Raw genomic sequence first — 13,819 nt, forward strand, 5'->3', positions numbered from 1 at the left:
TATGAATTAATGTTTTTATTTTGCTCTACTAACCTCCCTCTGTTTTTACAATTTACAGTTTTATGGCATATGAAATAACATTACTCCCTTTTCCCATGAATCATTGATTAGTGATTTTTTTGTTTTGTTTGTTTAATGAACTATTTATTTATTTGTTTGTTTGGCTGTGTTTTTTTTTTGGTCTATTTTCTGTTAATTGGATGCTCTGTGTGTGTGTGTGTTGTAAACGCAGCAGCGAGATTCAAGTGTGTGTGTGTGTGTGTGTGTGTGTGTTGTAAACGCAGCAGCAAGATTCAAGTGTGTGTGTGTGTGTATTTTTTGCATCTCATTGCCTGGAGGTTCTGCTGGAGAAAGGTGTCTGCACACACGACACGTATAGGATGGGAGGGTTAATTATGCGAATCTTGCAGGGCTCTGATCTTCCAAAAAGCCTCTGAAATGACTGCAATATTGTGGACAGGGGAAGAAAGAGCCATATCCCACAGCTCTGTGCAGTCAAAGGCAGGGCATAAATATCTCATCACCATAGTGATTTCCTCTGCAGCAGCTACACAGGCTCCCAGCCTTTTCTACCTTGTAGAATTTCTAGTAATAACTCACAGTAGGGGGGACCATTGGTGACTCAGACAGGCTCTGGGTTTGGCCCTGTTATTATTTCTCTAACAGTTTGCCAGAATGTTTAGTTCTACCAGAACATTGCTTGCACAGCTGATGAAGGACCTCTATCCAAACACATTTATTTGAAGAAAAAAACAGCTGGATAAAATAACATAAGAAACGGTGTTTTCAGTCCACAAGTGCTGCAAGGAAAATGAGTTATTCCATTTTAAACAACCCGTTCCTGATAACTTTGGAAGAGTTCAGACATCAGTATTTATTAGAGTACCACAGATTTTCCTGTCTCTGAATTTCAGCTTTCAAAAGTCGGCCTGCTCTCCACTGGGCCTTCATATTGCTCTCTATATAAGATGTGGTTCAGGTGATCACCTACTTAGCACCTCAGTAAGTAGAAAGAGGTGTCTGTGTTGGAGTGAAATGGCTGCCATACATATAGAGATGGGATACTGGCGTGATCTCTTCATTTTTCCCAGAGCTCTACGTGTGTTTGTGTACACCCAGTAGCTGTGTTTTTACACAATTATAGCTTGTAATTATATTAATTGTACTTACCCCCCCCCCCTTTTTTTTTTCTTTTTTTCTTTCTTTTTTTTTTTTTTTTTTTATACACAATTTACCCACTCCCACATTTATCTCTGGTTAGTTTAGTCTGGTCCCATCTGCTGCCCATAAAATATCCAGCCAGCTTTCCAAAATGGAGCACTGGTGAAGATCTGTGTGACTGCAGACCCAAATAGCAATATATGGCAAAACACACAGGAGTACAAGCTGTTTCTGATCAAGTTCTTATTTGCGTATGCGTCCGGGATGGGGAGTGTGTAGCTGTATGCGTGTACGCAGGATCATATTTCAGCAGTCCTGCTTTCTCTTTTCAGGTGCCCAAAGCTGGCGAAAACTTCATAAAGCTGTGTAAGAAGGCTTACTACGACGGGACAGTATTTCACCGCTCCATCCGAAACTTCATGGTAAGAGCAGGGTCAGCCCGTGTCCCGACAGTCGGTCCCGGGCCCCGCACGCTAGGGTGCCCTGATGTCCGCACGAACCAGATGCAAACTAGATGTAGGTGGCATCAGACGTGGAAGTCGCAGGGCATCGTCTGCAGAAGCAGGATGGGTGTCGCAATAACTTCATACTTCTGGGTGTATCGAGGGGCGCGGTCTCTCCAGCGGAGCCTGCTTGCATTATTTATGTCCGTGTCTGTCTCTCTGTTATAAGTCTGAGCTGTGCTCTACTGGAGACCAAGTCGTCTTGAGCACTGATTTTACACTGGCTCAAATATACGCTCCGTATACACGTCCATGACTATTTGTATATGAAGTCTGTTTGTCCATCCTGAATTGTTACACGTGGTCATTTTGTTTTTCAGATTCAGGGGGGGGACCCCACAGGCACCGGAACAGGTAATACAACTTTCTGTCCATCTCCGTTGTAGTTGTTTGCATGCACAAGTGCTGTCGCCCGCTCCTGGTACCCCATCGCGGCCGGATCGTTTCGGTTGGGAAAGGCCCACCCGGTGGCGTTTCTGGAGATGTGCTCGCGGAGACGCCATCGCTCCTGCGGCGTGGCTGCGAGGACGCGGGGGTCATCGCGTAGGTCATTCTTCATGTCAGACATCAACTTTGAAGCCGGCCACAGCCGGAAATCAATTATTTTGTCCAAAGAAATCCCAGCACTTCTAGGCATTGAGCGGTCACCTACGCAAGCGCCAGAGCCTTGTTCAATCACACGACACAGCAAGTGCAGCTCAGAAAGGGCTTAAGATGCGGCGCACGGATGCACATGGGGCAGGCCTGTCCCCACAGCAGGCTGCAAGGCAGTGTGTAAACACGCTCCAGCATTCTCGGAAGGGTATGAAATGGCTCAGTGTTGAATGCCCCCCCGTTTGCATCATTTTTCATGCCTTGTGGGAGGAGGGGCTTTGACTGCTGCTCGCCGTGTTTAGTATCTTGGTGTACGTATCCATGACTCTCTCCCAGATATGAAACACACTCTGAAACACAAAATGTCAAACGGACGCTTTTGAAGAATGTCTTGACCATTTAGTAGGTCTGGATGGTAAAGCAAACCCCACACCCAACCGATAAGAGCTATACGAGGTAGGGAAAGGAGATGAGGAAAAGCAAGAGCCCACAGACTTTCTTAACGGGGCGTTTATGATGGCAGCTACAGGCGCATCTAGGTTTTTGTTAATTTTATTGCTGTCTGGATGTGAGAGTTTTATCGCTGCGGAAATATGTTTATGCGTCCTCCTGATAAACTAATCCAATCCAATTAGGGGTTTTTGGAGAGAAACTTCATGTCAGTGACACCTTTGGGAGCATCTGTTGTTGGAAGGAAGCTGTAAAATCGGCTGGTGAGATTGGAAGGATAGAAGTCGAAAGGCGTAAAGCGCAATCAGACGAACTGGACTGGATATGTAGGGGACTATTCGCACAGTACTCTCCAGTTGTACATGCTGTAAGAGCTCGTTCAGCATCGCACGTGTTGTTCCATTGGTTTCCGGAGGATTCCACCGTGTCCGGACGTGTGGCGCGTGTTTTGGGGGGGGGTGCGCCAGCACTGGAGCGGCGTGCTGAAAGGACGTGTTCGTAAGGATGAACAGCCCATCAGTAGAGGCCTGCTAGGTGGATATATATAGAGTTCACATCATTAAAAATGCATCAGCCTCATCCAAACAGGAACTCGGGTTTAGAGGCAGACACAAAGACGCTATATCCAGGTATCTCCGTGTGTGAAAGACGCTTCCCTGCTGGCTGGGGTGAACACGCCAGCTGTGTGAGGTTTTTCGGACATGAATGGCTTGCTTACTGGCTAGCCGGATTGCTGTTATAAACTGGCCAGAGTTGGGGAGTAATTCTCTCCTACCTGATCCTCTGTCAGTACTGGAACAAACCCACGCTTCCGCTCACCAGCCAAGCTTCCTTAGTGGCGGACAGGTTGGGGACAGACAGGAAGGGCCAAAATGGCCGCACAAGGAGTGAAGTTTGTGTTGGAGTCCAGGCGAGTCATTTCTTCTGGGGAGGAGTCCAGGCGAGTCAAAGCCTGAAGGTGATCTCCGTAGGCCTTGCGGGCTTCATCTCACACCTCTGTTAGCACGCAGTGCTGCAAGTGAGACGTTCACAGCTTCAGTGAGGCTGCGCTACAATGTGTATGCTGGCTGTTGTAGATTTATTACACTATATGTATGTATAAACAGGGCCTTCATGGGACTGGGGAGTCCACCTAATGACATTTATTAGAAAGACTGCATGTGTTAACGCCCTTGTAGTTGGAAACCCAACAACTACATGTTTTGGAGCATCGTTTTGTAAAGATGTTGCGCACACAACCATATACAGGTGTCTGTCTCTCTTCCTCTCTCACACACACACACACACACACACACACACCCCTCTTTCCCTCACTCTTGTTTTCAAATTCACAGACACACTTGGGTAACATCCTGGCAGATAGGAAAGGTCACCTTTAGCTATGTAGCATTGAGCTCTCTAAATCGGTAGACGTGAACCTACCGTGTGTGTTTGTGTGTTTTCTACTGTGCTTCTAAACACAACAGGTGTGTATGGGTAAGAGAGGCATGTTTTAAACCCTATTCAGTTGTGTGCTCAGTCACAGCTTTGAACCTGTTAAGCAGAACAGCAGAGACAATACCTTTTAAAGACAAAAATACACTGCTTAGACTGTAAATCGGGCATAGCTGATTTAAAACTCTAATAGCCCGCACAATTTTCAACTGTAATGCCAGAAGGGCATCTCCTGTTTGCCAGCTGGAGACATCTTTTCAGGAAAGCCCGTGTAAGTAACTTTTCTCATTCATGCAAACCTTTTGAAAGCCTGATTGGTGAGGCTTCTACACCAGAGGCTAGTTGTACATTGTTGTCTATAGTAACAGTGCTCTTTCATGGCTGCTTTGACAAGTTGTCCTTTGAAAGAATGACGCCTTATAGACTCGACACAATAATTCCATTATACCACTGATCAAATTAGAGCATCATGCACAGATCAACACGCATTGGATAGATAGACGTGCTAACACGGTTACCCTGGCAACCCTAACGAGTACGCAATCTCACACGTGCGCTGAAATACAACCTCAGATGCACATGCCCAAGTGCATGTGTGTGCATCTCTCTCTCTCTCTCATGACATGAGGGCTGCATGGATCTGTTCTTTGATCCAGCTGAGTGAATATAGCTTTCACTGAATATAGTTTTATATTCGTGGGGAAAAAACCCAAAGGGATCGTCCTTGTTAGTTTGATTGGGCACTTTAGAGTCAATATCGGATCACTTCCGACCGGATATTGGCCGACTGGCAGAGCCTTCATGACACCGCATGGGCTCTGACGCCGTGGTGGTGTGGTAGTGGGCATTGCACTGCTATGAGAGCGCCAGGCACCTCCAGGCCGCAGGAGTCTGTACACGTGTCGGCGTTCCCGCCGGCTTGAAAAAGATCCAATCAGCGCCAGTCCTGCGGGCACTAACCGAACCTTAATTGAGAGTTGAAAGGTGGCTGACACAGCCTGTGCATCGCAGCAGATGTGCGCTTAGCGGGCATCTCTGAGAAATGAGTGCGTTTAATGAAGTGGGTGGTGATTGAATATGACGTGTGCAGTCATTTACAAAAACAGCTGCTTTGCCTTGAGCCGTTTCGAGAGATCACCTGGAACAGTAATGAATGACACAAGTCGCCTTATTACCCCCTCACACAAGTTTGCTTCTTTCAGAGTGTAGTTAGCTGTGTGACAGTTGTGCTGGAGCTTGTTTTCTGATCAGCTTTGATTTGCGGTGACAGGAGTTTCATCCTCATATGCTTTCGCCCCTCCCTTTTTAATCAAGACTGTGGTTTTGGGGGGGGGGGATTGGTCTCTGCAAATGTCAGTGGGCTCATAAATTATGCAGAAATGCCATCCAGGGAATGTTTACGAGGCCATGCAACTTTTAAAAGCAGATTGGTGAGCAGCAAACACATCTCAGTGTGGTTCCAGCAGCTGCCGGGCCAGCCGTTAAGAGTCCGATCCAGGTTCAGCCTGTTAATTCGCGCTCTATGGGAATTGGCATGCGAATGAGGGAGAAGAATCAGAGATCATCTCCTGCGAGAGGGGTCCGATACTTTTGTGTCCTTAGAACTCTGGGCATGAGTGTACTTAATCGGGTGTAGTTGAGAGGTGCTGGTTTGGACCGAGGATGGCGGCGTTAGGTCTGCACACACGTGCACAGATACAGCCGCTCGCCGAGAGCAGACCGTCCCACAGGGCTTTTATTGGGCTGGATGATGAGTTAATTAGCGCACCAGCTCTGGGGGGCTTCAGCATGGGGGAGGTTGTTTGTGAGAAAGCGAGCACCAGTGCGGTGTATGGACGAAATGACGGCACGCTGAGTGTGATGCCGCTTGGTGTTCCCCCACAGCGACCATTCGCAACGTTGTATTTTGTAGAGTTTGTCCCGGTCATCGCACTTAATGTGTCCGTGGTATTTTATTATGTCTGCTTCTCCCAGACATGTGGTGTTTAGAACTGAATGTATGTTTTGTTGCTATGCACTTGTGCAAGATGCGTAAAAAAGCACAGCAGTGGTAGCAAGTGCAATCGTCTGTAGTGGCAGGCTATTAGCGCTACATTGTGTTATGTTATGTACCACTGTTTATGACAGACAAACAAATGATGCCCCTCTGGCATAACAAGTCTGTCTTCTGTTTTTCATTTTTTTTCCTCATTGCTTTGCTTTTTTTCTTGCTTCCTCATTCCCGCTTGTCCTCCTCCTCCTCACTGCGACACCTTGGTTGTGTGGCTCTGTCCTCACACTAGGCGGCGAGTCCTTCTGGGGGAAGCCATTTGCGGACGAGTTCAAGCCCAACCTGTCTCACACGGGCCGGGGGGTACTGAGCATGGCCAACTCGGGGCCCAACACCAACAAATCCCAGTTGTGAGTGTGTTCACCCCCACACAGTGACGGTAGGAAAGGTGATGGCATATCTCGTTCTCTTTAACGTTCTCTCTCTCTCTCTCTCTCTCCCTCCAGCTTTATAACCTTCCGTTCGTGCACGTACCTGGACAGAAAGCACACCGTATTTGGCAGGTGACTGTACCTTTGGTTGAGTTAAGATTGGAAACAGCCTTTGCTTTGCCCAGGGCCTCCGCCCCAGCAGTGTGTGTATAAGGTGCTAGTGAGGAATGCCTGTCATCCAGCATGTGTGTTCATATGTTCTTGTTTATTATGTGTATGGTGCTCTGTTTGTGCATGAGCGTGCACCCTGCATAATGACTGAGTCAGTCATAAATGTCTTATTTGCTGTGCTCACTGCAAGGCTTATCCTAGGGAAAAGCATGCCTGTTGTTTAGCTAGAACATTCCAGAACACCAGAATGATCACACACACACACACACACACACACACACACACACACACACACACACACACACACACACACACACACACACATAAATCTTACCTCCCTCGTTCACCAACTGTCTTGCCCATTTGGCAGTGAGTTGTAATCCTTGGGCTCTAGCTGAGGAATTCAGAGACTTGTCAGCATAAGTCTGAACCAACAATTCTCTCTCTCTCTCACACACTCACACACACACCCCATCCTTACGCTTGCATTGATATACTGAAGGATCTTCATCCTACTGTATTTGCCAAGCACGGCTAACCTCTGCACACAGGAACATACTCCCTCCCCCTTATTCAGGGAAACGCACACACTTCCATTTGGATAGAGAGCAGAAAGCAAACAACACCCGCCCCCCCACCCACCCACATGCGTACACACCCCTGTACCACTAGCTTATTGAGGGGGGGGGTGCAAACCCAAGCTCTCCCACGGCAACCAGAGGCCCCGAAGGAACAGCTGGAAAAGAGGAAAGAATTCTGTACATGTGTGCCTCCTTAATAATGGTGCCATGGGCCATATTATGCAAGTAATTAGGTGCTGGTCTGTTTTACTTCTTGTATAAATTGCAATTTGCACATTATAAATACTTTTCTAACTTGGATTAGCTTTATTTTCAGGTTTTATTTTCTTGGTCATGAAATAGTTTAAATGAGTGTGCCTTTAAAATATAAATAAATCGTTATTCCTTAACGGGAAGTTTATAGTTAATTGGCCAACAGTCAACCATCTGTTACTGGAAAAGTAATACAAACGTGCTTGTTTATAGCTTGCTTGTATGGGGTTAGGTAGTGTCTTTTTCCAAAACCATATGCAGGACACAGTTTTGTGTAAACCATGGCGTGTTGACATCCTTGGACCTTTCTGTATCTCTCTCTCGCTCTGTGTTTAGTGTTGTACTGTTTTTACCATTTCACAACATCTTTTCGCACCTTAACATTTACTTTTTGAAGTTTCTTGGATATCACCTGCACCCACTTCCTGACCAGATTTATAGTGTGCCTAATTCCTTGCTGGCTAATTTTCTAGCAGTTTCTAGGAGCCAGTTTGCATTATCTCCTCTAGCTGGGGCAATCCTGTGCAAGATTTCTGATTTTCTCTCCCTCTCTCTCTCTCTCTCTCGCTCTCTCTCTCTGTCTCTCTGTGTCTTTCAGAGTGGTGGGTGGATTTGGGACCCTCACAGCAATGGAGAACGTGGAGAGCGACCCTAAAACAGACCGGCCCAAGGTACGTGCTCCAGCTCTCCTCCACTGTGACACGAGTCCCTGTCCCCGAGAGGAGCCGCAGCGAGCAGGGAAGCGTGGCTGGGTGCTGAAGGCGTGCCTCGTGGATACCCTAGCCCGCTACCCCACTGCGTCGCACACCTGAGCTCACACCACACACCTTTGGCACTGAAGGAGGAGTTCTCATTGGGATTACCCCTCACTTGTACTCTTGGAGCTGATTGTCTTGAATTTTTTTATTAAGTATTTATTTAGTCATTCACTCATCCGCTCATCCTGCACTGCAGCTGTGGCAAAAAATTGTGCTCCCCCCCCCGCCCAATCCTGCGATCTGCTGAGCTTGCGTACAGACTTATCGGAGGTTGTATGGGTGTGAGAGTGACCATGCGCCTCGCTGAGCAGGTCTCTGAGAGCCCCTCTGAATGGCTGCGTTGTAGTCTCAGCTGTTAGAGGCAGTCAGAGTGCTACAGCCTTGTGTCTCTGAATAGCTTCAGTTCTCTGAATGCTCTTGTGCCTGTTGAATCATTCTCACTGGGGAAATTGGACCGGACTTTCAGGGAGAAGATACCCACTATCAGATTGAGCAGTTTGGTGAAGGCAATTTAGATTTAAAGCTAGAGCTAGTTGTGAAAAACTCAGGGCTGTAGATGACTCATCAGCGCACAAACCTTCCATAGGCAGGGGTGGGCAATATCATCAAAAATGCAATACCCTGATACTTTTTACAATACATGATATGTATCGCATTAGTTTGCTACAAAAACAAGTTTATACAGACATAATGCAGCAGTAAACCATTAGTGCCACATAATAAAAATGACAAATGCTGAGTTTTAATTCAGTGTGTACAAAAATATTTTTGTAGCAGAAAGAGACCGAAAATAAGATTATCACATAATCAGCTAACATTGTGTCAGCAGTTTGTTAGGATGGAGTTTTTATTTCTCGTGACATCACTGGGTGTTTTACAGGCCCTTACATTGCTGGTCTACATCTCTCAAATGTAGTCTAGAAATACAGGCATGAGTGACACATGACCACGTTTATTTCTGGGTGTACATGTGTATCTCTGGTATGTAGGATATCAAAGCAGTGTTTTAAAATAAAAGTGTTACATTGATTATTAGTATGCAAATGAATGAATGTGCATGTTGACTGCTTTTCTAACAAATGTGTCCATTTTCTTAGCTACTAGGTACAGTGTGGTGTAGTGTGCTGTGGGTGTGGGTGGGCAGGTGTTAACCGGGCAGCCCACACCCCTGCTGTGTGTGTGTGTGTGTGTGTGTGTGTGTTTGGTAGCGGGACAGCACACACTCCTGCAGTGTGTGTGTGGGGGGGGGTAGCCGGTCAGCATGCACCCCTGCAATGTGTGTGGTAGCCAGTCAGCACGCAATCCTGCACTGTGTGAGCTCTTCTCATTTATTTCAGGCATTCCGTTCTTCAGACACCCTCAGTGGTTGTGCTAAAACCCCTGATTGATTTATGTCTCTCTGCCCCACCTCCCTTTACAGGCTGAGATTAAGCTGCTAAGAACTACCGTGTTTGTGGATCCGTATGAGGAGGCGGATGCACAGGTTTGCGTGTGTTTATGGCTCGTGGGGGAAGGGCTGTATGGCCCTGCCACTATAAACCTCCATATTTCAACATGAGTGCATGCTAGGTCGTAATGTTTCATGTCATAATGTGAGACTTGTCACTTTGCTTGCTTATGTGTGCGCGCATGCTGCAGATAGCTGCCGAGCGGGAGAAGGAGACTCAGAGGCAGGAGGAGGAGCGAGCCCAGAGCTCCACCTCTCTCAGCAAAGACAAAGGCGAACAGCAGCCCAAAACCTACAGGCCCGGGGTCGGCAAGTACATCAACATGGCGGCGGCGTGAGTCTGCATGCACACTCTGTAATGAGGGCTCCCCCGCACAGCCAGGGTGAAGGCTGTCCTCTGTCCCTCGGGTTCCACTTCAAGCTTCCATCACTGCTTCTGAGGCATGGTGAAGCCTCGTTATGGTTGCCTGGGGTTGGAGGAGACTAGGCTAGAAATTAAGAATCATCGTGCGCGAGAGAGACAGCTCACGGGCCTGTGTGAGAGTATAGATCAGCGGGTGTTTGGGGGTGTAACATTGCTCAGTAGGGTTCAGGATATGAACAAAGCTCACCATGGAAGCAGTGGGACATCACTATAATTATCCTGCCCCACCCCCACCCCCCAACTGATCCCCCCCCTCGCTCTCTCTCACATGCAGAAACACAAACACACACACACACACACACACACACACAAACCAGCTGTACAAGAGTTGCTGTAGACACATCGCATTCTCTTTTCCACTCTCACACACACACACACACACACGCACCTAAAAACAGACACTAACAAGCTTTGCTAGTCTTAGTTCCCCCACTCTGTTCATTCTAATGGGATCCGTACTATTTACTCTGAATTTTCCTGTTGCAATGCATGCAGGTTAATTCTCTCTCTCTCTCTCTCTCTCTCTCTCTCTCTCTCTGTGTGTGTGTGTGTGTGTGTGTGTGTGTGTGTGTGTGTGTGTGTGTGTGTATGTATGTGTATGTATGTGTATGTATGTGTGTGTGTGTGTCTCAGGAAGCGCTCTGTGGTGGATGATGACTGTAAAGCCTCCACCAGTCAATCAGCAAGCAAGAAGATCAAAGGTAGGAGTGACTTCGGTGACTTTAGCTCATGGTAGCCAAGCATCTCAGCTCACCGGCAGACAGTATGGACTCTCTGCAGACTGATTCTCATGCTTCTCACTTCTTTTGGGACGATTTTGTAGTTTTAGCTAAGGTTTGGTTCAGCTGTTTTTTTTCTTTTTTTTAAATAAAAGATCACATCTGTCACACAATTATTGTAAAATAGTCCTCCTTGTATTTTTTTTCTGTTTCTTATTTGAACAACAATTGTTTATTTGGCAAAGTTGACGTATTTTATGCCAGAAATAAATCCATTTTCCAAAAGCTTGTTGTCGTCTCGTTTCATGCTGGGAGTGTGTCCATCCTTTACAGTCTGTAGTTCATCCACAGCGGTGCCCACCCTCTGTCGGTCAGTGCAGGAGTGGTCCTTCTCCATCCTGATGTCCCACCTTGGTCGTGTGCCATCTGTGTGGCCTTCCAAACGCTGACATTATGCAGGTGCTTTCAAAGGAAGTCCTCAAACCCAGAAAGACAACTGTCCTAGAATGTACCAGTTTCTGCAGTATTGTCTAGGAACTCGTCTTTTTTTGTACAACAAACACGGAGGTCTTTTTGGCTCTCACTCCCTCTGTGTGTGTGTGGGTGTATGTGTGTATAGGTGGGAGACAAGCCTTATGGGTGGCTGTCGCTGTCAGTTATGTAATGCTAGTCTGACAGAGGGGGTGTCTTGGGCAAACAACTGGTCAAAGTCTGATCTGGCATCATGTGTCAGGTGTATCGAACACGAGATCTCCCACACGCCACACATTGGTAAACACATGTTAATCGTTAATTAGGAAGGACTCACTTTATGAATCTTTGATGGCTGGGAGTAATTTCTTAGTGAAACGTTATATCCCCTGAACCAAGTCATCTCATACAGATCGAGGAAACGTCGCGGACTCCACTAAAACATTCATGTTTGGTAGTCCCAGGCAGCTTGGTGTTACAGCAAATCTCTCGGGAGTTATTTTTATATTCAGTGGTACTGGGATACAGTCAGCTCTTCACAAATGGACACCTCAACCTACCCAGACGTGGAAGAGTAGCCTACAACCATATTCAGGTAAATTAATTGTTGCTTCAATGAAGTGACGACAATAGCAAAGAAAATCCATATATAATTAGTCTAGATAAAAATGAAGCTAACAAACTTACAAAGTGGTAATTAAAAAATAAGTACGAGGCATCTTTGCGTAGGAATGGACGTTTTCAATGTTTGACGTGAAATGGAGGCAAAGCTAGAAAGCAAGGTTATGATGAGACGCAGGGCAGTTCAGGCGCTGTTCATCAGGATGTCAAATGGTAGAACAAAAGACTTCCACATTGTGAATGACTAAAATGATATATAAAAAAAAAAAAAAAGCATGCTTACTTTGCAACTAAAAAAAGGCGCAGAAGCAGTGATTGAGGAAATGGCCGAACCTTCAAACCCCCTAACTGGCCCCGGGGAAGCCCCTCCGATTCACCTTCTGTGTTGCACTAGACCATCCTCAGTTCCCTGGTCCTGATCCCGCCCGTTACGCGATGATCTCTCAGGTCAGCACTGCTGACAACATCGCTCATCCTCTGCTGTCATTGCTGGTCTAGTCATGAAATACCGAAGCGTAAAACTACAGCGTTGCATAGAACAAGAAAGGCTGACGTTTAAGGGCAAGAGAACAAAACACCCGCGGCATACGTGTGCTCGGAACGCCTGCCCGTGCATGCTGGGAGCACAGCTGCTCCAGAGATCAGCCGATTGGCTGATGGCAGGTAACCGCTCTTTGTCTGGTTGCTGTTAGCAGCTCAACAGTGGCTGTTGAGTGGCTGCTGTTACAGAAGGGTCTTCCCTGGCAGATATGGGCCCTGTGCCATCTCCACTCTACCCACACTGTGTGTGTGTGTGTGTGTGTGTGTGTGTGTGTGTATGCAAATGATGTAGTGAAACTGCACCTGTATGTGTATCTCAACACGGCGTCATATTCGGCCTATGTGTAGTAGAGCGGATGTGGAACAGTGTGTGTGCTCTTTGGGGTTGTGCGCTAGTCTTGATGCGTGACCCAGCTCATGTACACATTCCTGTAAATGAGTGTTGAAGTCAGAGAATGTGTGCATGTGTAAGGGAGGGAGTGTGATGGATAGAATCTTTAAAGTGAGTCTAAGCGAGGCCTTAGAACCCAGCGGGGACAAAGCCTCACGCGCTGACAGCAGTGTAGTGGCTGGGTGTGTGTAGGCACACAACTTTGTGTTCGATACGTATTTATTCCTTTTTTTGGACCCGCTAGCGTGCATACACATTTCTCCAGTCCTGCTTCACATGATTTAGGATCTCTTTTCCAGGTCACTGTTACGCTATTAAAAACAGATTTTCTTTGATCTTTTTACTTTTAGATATAACTCTGAAAATATCCCCCTTTCAAGGGATATTTTTCAAAATGATGTTTCTATGCGATTCCCTGCATGCGGTGCTCATAAGAGAATCCCTGCTGTGTCACATATGGGTCATTCTTTATCTTTATCTTTCTCCATGGTTTTCACTTTTAACTGCATATTTCATTCCTCCCGTTTAATTTCCGTTCCCCCTCATTTCCGTTCCCCCTCACCTTGTCGTCTGACAAAAAGGGACAGACAATCATAAAGAACATGATCAGCCCTCTCGCGCTCTTCATCTTTCCCTCCCTCTCATTCTGGCTTTCTCTTCCTCGGCCCAAGTGTCCCCCGGTATCTCTCTCTTTCCCTCTTTCGTCACTCTTCGGTAAGAGCCTTATCAGGGTTTTTTTTTTTTAACAGAAGCTGCCTGGGTTTACGGGCAGAGAGCTGTGCGCCTCCTCGGTGCCCTGCTCAGGTGATGTAACGTGGGACAGCATGGCCTTCATGGCCGCGGCTTTCAACTCTAGCCCTCAGATCCAAAATCTGCTCCTG

General features: G+C 46.8%; 1 protein-coding gene across 1 annotated transcript in view; it reads left to right on the forward strand.

Annotated features, from left to right (window-relative positions):
- ppil2 (peptidylprolyl isomerase (cyclophilin)-like 2) overlaps window positions 1–11,200 on the forward strand; it is a 29,126-nt gene extending 17,926 nt beyond the window's left edge. Inside the window, exons 13-20 of the mRNA XM_027023176.2 lie at window positions 1,494–1,583; window positions 1,985–2,018; window positions 6,425–6,542; window positions 6,639–6,695; window positions 8,166–8,238; window positions 9,746–9,808; window positions 9,964–10,106; window positions 10,830–11,200. Coding sequence (XP_026878977.2) covers window positions 1,494–1,583; window positions 1,985–2,018; window positions 6,425–6,542; window positions 6,639–6,695; window positions 8,166–8,238; window positions 9,746–9,808; window positions 9,964–10,106; window positions 10,830–10,932 — 681 coding nt within the window. The 3' untranslated portion in view covers window positions 10,933–11,200. The remainder of the gene's footprint in view (window positions 1–1,493; window positions 1,584–1,984; window positions 2,019–6,424; window positions 6,543–6,638; window positions 6,696–8,165; window positions 8,239–9,745; window positions 9,809–9,963; window positions 10,107–10,829) is intronic.
- The last annotated feature ends 2,619 nt before the right edge of the window (window positions 11,201–13,819 follow it).

The sequence above is a fragment of the Electrophorus electricus genome, chromosome 9 (assembly GCF_013358815.1).
Source record: "Electrophorus electricus isolate fEleEle1 chromosome 9, fEleEle1.pri, whole genome shotgun sequence".
NCBI classification, from domain to species: domain Eukaryota; kingdom Metazoa; phylum Chordata; class Actinopteri; order Gymnotiformes; family Gymnotidae; genus Electrophorus; species Electrophorus electricus.